The 11,720-nt window shown below is 44.0% G+C and overlaps 1 protein-coding gene across 4 annotated transcripts in view; it reads right to left on the minus strand.

Annotated features, from left to right (window-relative positions):
- Positions 1–221: 221 nt before the first annotated feature.
- The window catches only part of GCNT2 (glucosaminyl (N-acetyl) transferase 2 (I blood group)), a 51,885-nt gene continuing 40,386 nt past the window's right edge, over positions 222–11,720 (minus strand). For 3 of the 4 annotated variants that reach the window (XM_083747352.1, XM_083747353.1, XM_083747354.1), the window contains exons 3-4: positions 6,088–6,180; positions 3,603–4,200 (exon numbers count right to left, since the gene is read on the minus strand). In XM_083747352.1, coding sequence (XP_083603478.1) covers positions 4,010–4,200; positions 6,088–6,180 — 284 coding nt within the window. In that variant the 3' untranslated portion in view covers positions 3,603–4,009. Of the gene's footprint in view, positions 1,431–2,957; positions 4,201–6,087; positions 6,181–11,720 lie in introns of those variants that run through there. The other variant, XM_083747351.1, reaches the window with a different exon arrangement.

The following is an 11,720-nucleotide window of genomic DNA, read 5'->3' on the forward strand; positions in this document are numbered from 1 at the left end:
TCACTCACCCAAAAGGCTCATAGGGCAGCTTAGAAATGCCAGTGATAAGACATGCCCTTAAAACTGTTGATGGAAACTCATGAACTTTTTGCTGTTCAAAAGGCAAACGATGCAAAACAATATCGGAGTCTCTGTTTTACACTTCCTTGTTATCAGATATCGTTTTTGCCTAGACAGTACTGGCAAACAAGCCAGTGTGGAAAAGACGCAGTTGATAATCCTTTTTGGTTTTTTTAATGGTGAACAACTGCTTGACTTCCAGTTGCAGCTTTGATTTTTAATGGGTCTGCTGTGCCTTTTAACAACAGCTTGATGCACACAAATTAGGCAGCAGAATCTGTTTCCACTACTTTTAATTTTATTTTAAGCATGCTGTGAAAAGATTCGCCTCTACATATCTGACCTTGAGAAAGGTCAAAAGTAGCTGCAATGCGCACATCGTCAAGAATGGGGGGGGGGTTGGTCAAAGGTCAGTTCTGGTTCATATGTTTCTCTGCACCTTTTATTTAAAAGGATGACAGGAACACCTGGGAGTATCTCATTTGTATAATGTGCATTTCAACATTCATTCTATAGCCTAGCAACACTGCTTAGTGTCCCTTGGTAATGCAGTTAATGGGTTAATTCTTCGTAAGTTAGAAAACCCAACTCAATCACTCATAATGCACCTGCAGGCAGCTTGCAACTCTTCACGTGTGTTATTGGGCAGATTTGGCAAGTAACTTCATGTATACAAGGGCAACATAGTGTGTGGGTTGTGGGAGGAGATTGCAGGAATTGTTGAAGGCTTTCTGTTGGGGTTGTGGATTCAAGTTCGGATTTTTCGAAGAGATCATCTGAGGAAGAAGTTGGGATATTGCCAGACTTCAGAATTTGAAACCTCTTATCTGTTGCAGAGCTTTGCAAGCCAATGAACTAAGGACTTGGCTGTGGACTAAGTAGAAAGGACTTTGAAGCAAAGAACCCTCTCTGGGCTCAGAAAGAGAAGACTACTTGTAACAACTGCTCCTGATGAGGTTATGCTCCCTTGGAAGGAGCAGGCACATAGCTTGGGACTACTTCTGGAACCTTTGCTTGAAGCTCAGGTGGCCTCAGTGGCCACCAGCTTCATCTAGTGGCCCAGCTGCATCCCTATCTTGACAGATAGCCTAACTACTGTTTGTCTATGCACTGATAACCTAGTAAAGACAACTCTACTAAATGGCTGTTTTCTGTGACTGAGATTCCACAAGGTACACCCAACATTCCTGATATGCAGCACTTAGCAAACAGCCTGGTCTGCTATTTGTTTGTTTGATCCAGCACCGAGGGCCTTCTGGTGGTTCCCTCATTGCGAGAAGTGAGGTGACAGGGAACCAGGCAGAGGGCCTTCTCGGTAGTGGCGCCTGTGGAACACCCTCCCATCAGATGTCAAGGAAATAAACAACTATCTGACGTTTAGAAGACATCTGAAGGCAGCCCTGTTTAGGGAAGTTTTTAATATTTAATGCTATATTGTTTTTAACACTCGATTGGGAGCAGCCCAGAGTGACTGGGGAAACTCAGCCAGATGGGCAGGGTAGAAATAATAAATTATTATTATTATATGTTTGTTAATTTTTTATATGGCCCTTCCTCTGAGGATTGTAACCTCCATGGTAGCCATTTTGTGACTGGCGCCCACAGCAGCACTCTCTCAGCATTCCAAATATGCCCATTGTCCCCAAAGTGTTGACAACCCATCCTATCTAGTGTTCTGTTTTTAAAATATTCAAAATAATCAGAAGATTAGAACCTTTGGATTTTCTAGCATCCACACACTTTCTGTTTGTAACCTATGGCATGGTCGATACCATCCAAATGGTGAATTCCTTGTCCTGAAAGTTGTTACTACAGCTGGCCCAAGCTTCTGTCACCAATATAAATATATAAAGTGGTCTTTGCAATTTAAAGCAATTTGGTAGAAATTAGCAGGTGAAACTTTTCATAGCATGGAGACACTGAGTAATACCTGCAACTTGTGATCAGTTTGGTGAGGGTTGCTTTTAAAAATTAACAAGAAACCAATCAACTTTATTATTTATTTATTTATTTTTACAGTGAGTAGCCTCCAATGCTTGGTATGTGCAAATGTGCTTCCTTAGTAGGAAAACATACGATTCAGTTAAAAATGCAGCAGTAAATGAACAATATTTGAGACATGTTATGTGTGAAGCTGAGGCTCCAATACTTTGGCCACCTCATGAGAAGAGAAGACTCCTTGGAAAAGACCCTGATGTTGGGAAAGATTGAGGGCACAAGGAGAAGGGGACAACAGAGGATGAGATGGTTGGATAGTGTTCTTGAAGCTACCAGCGTGAGTTTGACCAAACTGCGGGAGGCAGTGGAAGACAGGAGTGCCTGGCGTGCTCTGGTCCATGGGATCACGAAGAGTCGGACACGACTAAACGACTAAACAACAACAACAACAACAACAACAACAATGTGTTTCACAGAAAGAGCTTAACTAAAATTGTATCACAAGTTGAAGGGCTGTTTTCAAAGTGGGTATTTTATTAACGAATCCATCAACCCCAAATTTTAACACACCGTTTTCATGCATTCAGAAGAGCTGGTGGACATTGGACTGGATAAAACCTTTTGTGAAAGATTCCAACCTCCACCCCATTCTGCATATATATGGGGAGAAGGTTGGAATCTTGCACAAAAGTGTGTGTGTGTGTGTGTGTGTGTGTGTGTGTGTGTATAATCACTTTATAATCCTAACATCTGGAGAGAGAAATGTCTCTGGGCTATTTAGCTTTCTCCCCAATGCTTTTAAGCACTTCTTAATCACCTTTTCTGTCTTCTCTCTAAATCCCAGAAGTTGGGAGATTTAGATTGTGGGCAGATATGTTTTCAGAAGTGGAAATGACTCCTGCTTAACCAGAGGTGAAACTAGACTTTATTTCACCCGAGTCAAAGACCCAGTTTGCAACCCCCCCCCCCACATGCGCATTTGTGTACACACATACACAGGCTGGGATTCTCAATGGTGCCCCCTGGAGGCTTCACCTGGGAGGAAAAAAACCTGGCTAGATACAGCTCTGGCTTAACTTTATCAGAATGTGTGCAATAGTGCTTAGGCTCATTTCCTCTGAATAAAGCAGTCTCGTTTCTCCCAAGCAACAGTTCCTTGCCACAAAGAGAGTTGGGCCTAATGAACTAGGTCCTGGACACCACTGATAGCCCCTTTCTTTTTTATTTCTGGGATCAATTAACAGTCAATCCAAATGTAGCAAGTGTAAACAGGCAACTGGTCCAATAGAAACATTTCCCTTCCCATCTCTGAGTTTCTATTTCACTCTCCTACTTAACCCTCTGGGGCTGTGATTCAGACTTCCCACACTATCCCTGCCATACATGCAATACTTCCTGGGCTAAAGAGGGGAGATAAAACTCAGTTAACATTTGTGGGGTTGGGTGTGGGGTTCTCCTTCTACTGAGAGAACCCTGGAGGTCCAGGAAGCAGGTTTCTAAATTGCTGGCAGAGGTCAATTCAGTATCAAGTACAATGCTTGTATGTAGGACAGCAGAAGCTGGCACAAGTTGCCCAGCTAACGAGTTGAAAGCTGAAGCTGAAGAGATGTAGTCAATTTTAATCCACTGACCTGAACCATCACTTAGCGAGACCTGACTATAACAAAGGGCAAGCTCTAACATGACCAGCTTGAAATCTGAAGTCACTGTCTTTCTCTTGGTTAATACAAACCAGTTCCCAAAGTATTAATAAATAATACCTGAGTGTTTTTTTCTGGGCAGGGCGAATAACCCTTTTCCAAAATCTTTAAAATATCAAGGAAGTTCAGCTAATATATTGATTGCCCTGAAATCTTGTTTCAGCCTTAGTGCAAAGGTATTTAAAGTGTTATAAAAACGGCTCGTATTGAGTATTCTGAAGAAGCACAGCTTCAAGGTGCGATGAATGGTCCATCCAAAATGCTGGCTTTCCATGATTCTTTCTGTTCAACAACTTAAAAGGTATCTTTTCCTATAGGTACCAACTTGGTTCCACCGGTATCTCACTCTGATTGAGTGCTCTCTCCCGAACACTCAACTCCAGGCATTCCATGGTTGGTGGGTATGTTTCCAGTTCAAACTTGTTAGCAAAAAGGCTTTTGGATTTCAGCAGCCACTTCAGATCACCAGTTCCATAGATACAAATGGCTCTGACATAACGACCTGCCAAGGAATAGGGGAAGAACAAAATAATCACACACAAAAACTTTTCTTCTTTTTTTGTGGACAAGACAGGAAGGGCCTGGAATGCATGCCTGTGCCCAAGACCTTATGTTGGTCAGACCACTCCTAGAATACTGTGTCCATTTCTTGCTGCCACAATTTAAGGAGGATATTGACAGGCTGGAATCTGTGCAGAGGAGGGCAACCAAGATGATTAAGGGTGTGGAAACCAAGTCTTATGAGGAAAGGTTGAGGGAGTTGGGTATGTTTAGCCTGGAAAAGAGGAGACTGAAAGGAGATATGATAGCCATCTTCAGTATCTAAAGGGCTGTCACATGAAAGATGGAGCAAGCTTTTTTTCTCATTGTCTGGAGGCTAGGACCCGAACCAATGACTTCAAGTTACAAGGAAGGAAATTCCAACTAAATACAGTGGTACCTCGGGTTACATACGCTTCAGGTTACAGACTCCGCTAACCCAGAAATAGTACCTTGGGTTATGAACTTTGCTTCAGGATGAGAACAAAAATTGTGCTCCGGCGATGCAGCAGCAGCGGGAAGCCCCATTAGCTAAAGTGGTGCTTCAGGTTAAGAACAGACCTCCGGAATGAATTAAGTTCTTTACCCGAGGTACCACTGTATCAGGAAGAACTTTCTGACAGTAAGAAGAGTTTGACAGTGAAACAGAATCCCAGGTGGTGGACTCTCCTTCCTTTAATGTTTTTAAGCAGAGGCTGGGTGGTCATCAGCCATGTATGATTTAGTTGAGATTCCTGCATTGTAGGGGGTTGAGATAGATGACCCTCGGGGTCCCTTCCAACTCTACAGTTCTATGATTCTGTGTGTGTAATTGTAATTCTATTATTGTATGATTCTATGTGTGTAAATATTTTATGTAATTTCCATATTACATATTACTAAAAAAAAGGGGGGCGCTAGTGGAGCATTCTCAGTGTATCACCAATGGAAACATTTAATGTGACCACATAGTATCGAGAGCTGTGTTGCAAGAGGGAAATCTCTGCTGTGTAGCAAAACCACATTCCCGTCTTTGTTTTCCTTTCAGATTCAAGGAGGTGTGTGCTACATGGCTGGATAAGCAAAGTACACAAAGCTACAGAGAAATAAACAAAAGAGCAATAAAGAAAGGAAGCAGAAATAGGAGACTGCCCTGTCTGGAATCAAAGGAAGGCAGTTTGCTTCAGGGGGGGTGGAACGACCACACCCTGGATCCTTGTCCCCAAGCAGCCCCCTTCCCTCCACACTGGCTGGTGGCTCCATCTCTAGCGGCTGCGCAAAATGACAATGCACTACTACTGAGGGAAGGGAGTAGCAGGCAGTTCCCTTTCCAGGAAAATTCTGGCTGCTGCACCCACATTGTCATTTCCTCTAAGCTTGTTCACTATGGCTGCAGTTCAAAACCATTGTTTTGTGTGCCTTCCCTTCTATTTTTTCCTTTCCTTTCCTTTCTTTTCTATTTTGCCAATAGTTTTCTGCTCATTACATCTTTGTTTTTCTCCTGTTCTTTACTCCTTCCTTCCTTCTGCCCTCCTCTCAATATGCCACTCTTTCTGCCTCCTACTCTTCCCTTTCCTCCCCCTCTGTGCATCTGATTTTTCTTCTCCTTTTCTTTTTCTTCACAGTCCCGTCTCCTACGGATTTTTCCCCAGATATAGTCAACTGAGCAAGGGTGTGCTTGTGTACGTGAGACAGCTGAGCAGCCTTATGTAGGTCTACTAAAAACAAAGTCCCATTTTACCTTACTAACTGGATCTTTATCTTTCCAACTTTATGGATGTTAACAATGGTTTTGGGGGAAAAATTAGTGGGGAGAATCAAGCTTCCCACGGTTGACTGAAACAAAACGCCAAAACTACGTGTTCTTTACCATGACATCCTCCATGTTTAGTTTCATCATTGCTCCACTTGACAGCTCTCAGGTCACCTTCCCATTTACCATCTGGCATGGAGCCGGGGACACCTGTTTGTTGAAGAGAGAACACAAGAGAAATATAAGTCTTATTCTTAAAACGAGGTGGTTCGCTCTTGAAGAAGTGAACACTGTTGTGCCACCCTGTTGGAGATCCTCATTCATCTCAGTTTCTTCAAAGGCAAAGGTTTCTACTTGGAAGCCTCTGGCTTTTGCCCGAGCCAGCTTGTGTTAAAAACAATACACATATCCTGATCTCTAAAAGTTTTTTTCCAAAATCTCCAGCTGTACAAATAGTTTCTGCATCACAAAGGGAGGTATGGTTTTCCTGTCGACCTGTGAACCCTGCAGTAAAACAAAGTTGAATGTCCATGCACAAGGACGAGCCTGGAGGAAATACTATCTCCGGTCAGTCTGCATGTGCTGCTTATGATACGTCCTGCAAATGCCATAAGGAATGTTTGTGTTCCTGGACCCAATACCAACTTTTGGAAGAAATGCTGAGAGTCAACAGAACTGGTTGCACTGCACACAGGCATGAATGGAGTACAGCAAAGGTGAAATTTGTGGCATCTACTTCATTTTTACTATGGCCCAAAGGTCCACCAATCAGAGCCGGTGCAAAATAGCAGCTGCAGAACAATGCAAAATGGTGCTTTTGGAGCATGGGAGCCTTACCTACTGTAGCCCAAATTCTCCAGGTGTATATATGTATTGAGTTACTGCAGATTAAGGATTCTAAGCACAAACCTCTAAAACTACCCCACAGGGTTGCACTAAGATGTGGTAAAAGGGAATCAATGAATATGAATATGTTATAGGTCAGGCTTCCTCAACCTCAGCCCTCCAGATGGTTTTGGCCTACAACTCCCATGATCCCTAGCTAGCAGGACCAGTGGTCAGGGATGATGGGAATTGTAGTCTCAAAACATCTGGAGGGCCAAGGTTGAGGAAGCCTGTTATAGGTGAACAGCACAGAGGGAAAGATTCGGCAAATGTGTCTTGCTAACAGAAGCCCACATAAGGACTTCTAGTAATGCAGAGCTGCTTACCCCTGTCCTTGTGCCCCCAAAATTGGTTCAGTAGGTAGGTGGGAGAACCCCCCCTAAAAAAACAGTGCAGGGGGGAGACAAGAGATGGGGGACCCTTCCACCTGGCAAACTGAAATGTTTGCACTGGTGGAACAATGGCCATAGCAGAGGCAGATTTTGATCTTTCAAATTTCAGCAGTGCCCTGTGTGGGCCCAAAATTCAGCACCCTCCACTTCTCATCTTCTGTTCTGCTCAATTCACTACGTTACAGTTGCAATGTCCTGCAGCACCCCCTAGGCTTGGCGCCCAGTGCAGAGGAACCAGTCATGCTGCCCTAAATGCACCGCTAGCCATATAATGATGTTGAATTCCTCCCAGAGAGTTTTGTTTTTTAACTTGCATATTTTACTTCCTGTTGTTAAGCAACTGGGTGTCAGAAAGCCGTGTCTATCTACTACAGATCACACAAACATATACCAGCAGATTCTGATCTGCTTGTTTACCTATCTCTGGGGTAGAGGGAAAGCACTAATGTAACAGTAGACACAGCGTGCATAATATTATTTACAACGCAATAGTAGCATCAACGCACAACATTCTGCAACAAACCTGCAACAGCAAATTATGCTCAATAAATGTCACTTACTCTCAACTCCATAATTCCACTTCCTTCCTATGGTAGAAGCAGATGGGTTTCTTTCCTGACTCTCATCGTCAGCTGATCACAATAACAATTCCCAGCGTGTTGCAAGGACACTGCTCAGCAGCTAAGCTTCCAAATACCACAGATATATATACTGAACTGATTCTTAGATGATATACTTAGTTGGCTTCCTTTGTTCCCCAATGAAACTGAATCTCATTAAAAATGGTAAGTAGCTCCAAGGTTCTTGGGGGCAACAAATCCCTACAACAAACCTTAACTGGTGGCATTCTGGTCTTGTGGCATTACTCGCCACAATCAATGGAAAAGGAATAGCCTACTGAGTTTGGAAGACTAGCATTGTGGTGCCAGTTTTCAAGCAAGAGGGATAAAAAAGAATAACCCCAGGTTATTAGCTGGTCTATCAACCTGCTAGGTATCGCAGCAAAGTTGCATGAAGGGCCCCTGAGCAGAGTGTCTCCAGCAAGTCATCCCACCGCACTGGGTTTAATGCTAGGCTGGGGAGCCTGTGGCCTCCCAGATGTGGCTGGGTTACAGCTCTCATCATCCCCAATCACTGGCCCTGCAGCTGATGGAAGTTTGGAGTCTAGCAACCAAGATCTGGAAGGCCACAGATTCCTCAAGTCTGCTTTGCTGATGGCAGAGGTGGCCTGGAAGCAGCAGTCACTTTGGCACAGCCTTGGCAAATGTGGGTGCGAAGAGTGGCAGAAGGAAGGACAGAAATGCTCTTTCTATGTACTTCCTTCAGTCAACTTTAGCTTAGGATCAAAGCCTTGTTTTGGATGATTCCACATTGGCTGTGAGTCCTGGAAGACCTTGCCTCCCTGCCTTGCAGGCCTTTCTCCACCTGGTCTGGGAGGGAGGGGCCCTGACTGACTCCAGCTACAAATGCTAAGGCTGCTGAAGAGGCCAGAGACTATGATTTATCTTGGAACTGTTCAATTTGGTTGTGTGCTTTTTGATGTGTTTTATTTATTGTTTCTCTCAACTTTTGTAATTCTGGTTTCTTTTTCATGTTGTAAGCCGCCTTGAGCATGGTTTTAACTATGGAAATGCATCCAAAAAAATGATGTGCGTATGTATGTATATTTATTGTTCATGAGGCTTTTTCTGGAGTTTGTGTATAGGAGACTGCCGGAGGCCAAGAAAAATATGGGAAAAATATTTCGTATCAAAGTCACTGCAGATAAACTAATAATAGCAGCAGTCCAATTGAATTTTTTTTTGGGGGGGGGGTTCAGGTGAGTACTACTTGGGACACCCCCCCCCCACTATAATCCTTAGGCCAGCTTCTTTGGAAATCTCATGATGGTGAAACCAATTTTATGCTATCTTTTATGCTCTTCTGGCATCCAAACACTTTGATCCCCCCCACCCCAAGGTTATGCCTAAGATCCTTTCTTCCTTTTCTTTGGCTCATTTGCCCTCCCCCCAGGAAATGGATGAAAGGGCATGTAAATATCTGGACATTTCGTTGTTGTTCAGGTTTCACTCCTGAAGATTGTGAAATAGCTGGGAGCAATGGAAAGGGCAAAACAGAAGCTCTCAAGAGGGCTGACCTGTCTTTCCAGCCAGTGTAGCTTTCACAAGATCCAAGGAGGTGGGTTTTCTTTTCTTTTTTTGCCAAAGGGTATAATTTGAAAGACAGTTGAAACATTACTTTACCCCAGGTGACAAGTATGAGCACTTTGCAACGCTCCTAACAAAGGAGTGCCCTCAGGGGAGCTTTAAAGGTCAGGAAAAGTAGCTCGGGAAGAAAAGGGCTGGGCTCTTAGAAAATGAATTACACAACAAGTAGCAAGTACTGTTGCGATACATCAAAGCTGTTGTGTGCTTTAGCCAGGGTGGTTGTGCTACTTTACCAGGCTGCTCATCATGGGCATTCCTAGAAGGATTGGTTGGCGGATCATAGAATCATAGAGCTGCAGAGTTGGAAGGGACCACGTGGGTCATCTCGTCCAACCCCCTGCAATGCAGGATTTTTTTTGCCCAAGATAGGGCTCAAACCCACGACCCTGAGATTAGGAGTCTCATGTTCTGCAGACTGCCAGGGATGGGGACTGATGGTCCCCCGGATGCTCCTGGGCCCCCTACTCCCATCATCTTTGACCATTGGCTGCACTGAAGGGCTACAGCTTCCCCATCTCTGCTTTGTGCTGATGCTCAGCTTCTCTGCCTCTCCACAGTCCTGTTTCCAAAGGGATAGTGGTGTTGCTCCACTGCAGCAAAAAATGACAAATTTGTAATGGCACAAGCCTTTGTGTGCCAGAGTCCAGTTTGTCAAGTGTTGCTGGACTAAAGCTCCTACAGCCCTTGACCATTGGCCATGCTAGCTGGGTCTCATGGGAGAAGGAATTTAATAACATCAGAAAAGCAACATGTTCCATGCCACGAAACCACGGAACAACCTGATTTGTGAGGTCCCAAGGTTTATAGAACGATCATAGCAGACCTTCTAGTCCAACCAACAGATTTATGGGATAATTCTGCAATATGCGCCTTTCTAAAGCTTCAGCACCCAGTACAGTAATCATCCAGTTCCACCATGAAGGCCATTGTTGATATTCTTCAGCAATGCACACTGTTAAATGGTGGAACTCACTCCCACAGCGGGCAGTGAAGGCCACCAACTTGGTTGACTTAGAAAATCAGACAAATTCATGGAGGATAAGACTATCAGTGGCTACTAGCCATGGTGATCACATTGCACCTCCACTATCAGAAGCACTATACCACTGAATATCAGTTGCTGGGGGCTGAGGGCAAGTCTTGTGCTCAGGCTCTGCTTATGTGCTTCCCACAAGCATTTAGTTGACCACTACAAGAACAGAACCAGTTCGGCCATTGTCCTGATCCAGTAGAGGTTCTTATGTTCCAAGATCATCAGCTGGCCAGAGCACCTACAGAAGTTTTCTTGGCAAAATACAGTATTTCTTTTGCAGGAATCTCCTGTACTGAGTTATATTCAAGACATACACAGAGTAGACCCACTAAAATGAATGGATTTAAATCACATGCAATTAACTTAAGACTATTGATTTCATTAGTCAGCTATGAGTGTGGGCGAGTCAGATATATCCCTTTGAGTTATCAGAAATGCATTAAGACACTGCCATCTAATAACCTTCTTTATGTACTGGAGGTGGGTCCCCATCTTTCAAGTTCTATTATATTTCTTTGGGAAATAGTTTGCGAATTCAAATTGCGCGCGCACACACACACACACACACACAGGTGAACAAAGCTTCTGCTTTCTTTTGGGAAGCAACATTAATAAGAGAAACCAGAGATCTGAAAGGAAGAAAAGGCAAGGGCACGGAGAATTCCCTCTGTGCCAAATGTTCCTGTGTCTAGGATGCATGGACAATAATAGCAACCACCCTGCTCCACAGGCCCAATTCACCTGCCTGGGCTTGTTAGAGGAGACAACTAACTAGCTATTACCATACCTTCAGGGAGCTGGTATGGCCAATGTATGGCACCCAACCAAAAGAGCAAAGGTGGCAGGCTGTCAGATGAAGAAAACATCTTTCTTAGAGGAAAAGCGAAAACTGGGGGGGGGGCGAGTGGGCTACAATAAGACTGATTCAATAAATAAGAAAAGGGGGGGGGGATTGGGGGCGGGAATGAGGGTCTGTAGAAAATGGTGGAATGACCAAGCCACATTTGCATCTTCATGTTGCATCTCACGACACATTTTATGTCTAAAGCTTACCCACTATATAACCTACAAGTGTGTGTGGGGGGGAGTGTATATATTACTGGGGTTTGGACTAGATGACCCTCGTAATCCCTTTCAACTCTACAATTCTGTGATTCTATAAGTCAAATGAAAGTGTGATTTACTATCCGGTTCAGTACCCAATAGAGGCATGGCAGGCACTGCAAATGAAGC

This window comes from Podarcis gaigeae (genome assembly GCF_964106915.1).
Source record: "Podarcis gaigeae genome assembly, chromosome: 7".
In the NCBI taxonomy this organism is placed as follows: domain Eukaryota; kingdom Metazoa; phylum Chordata; class Lepidosauria; order Squamata; family Lacertidae; genus Podarcis; species Podarcis gaigeae.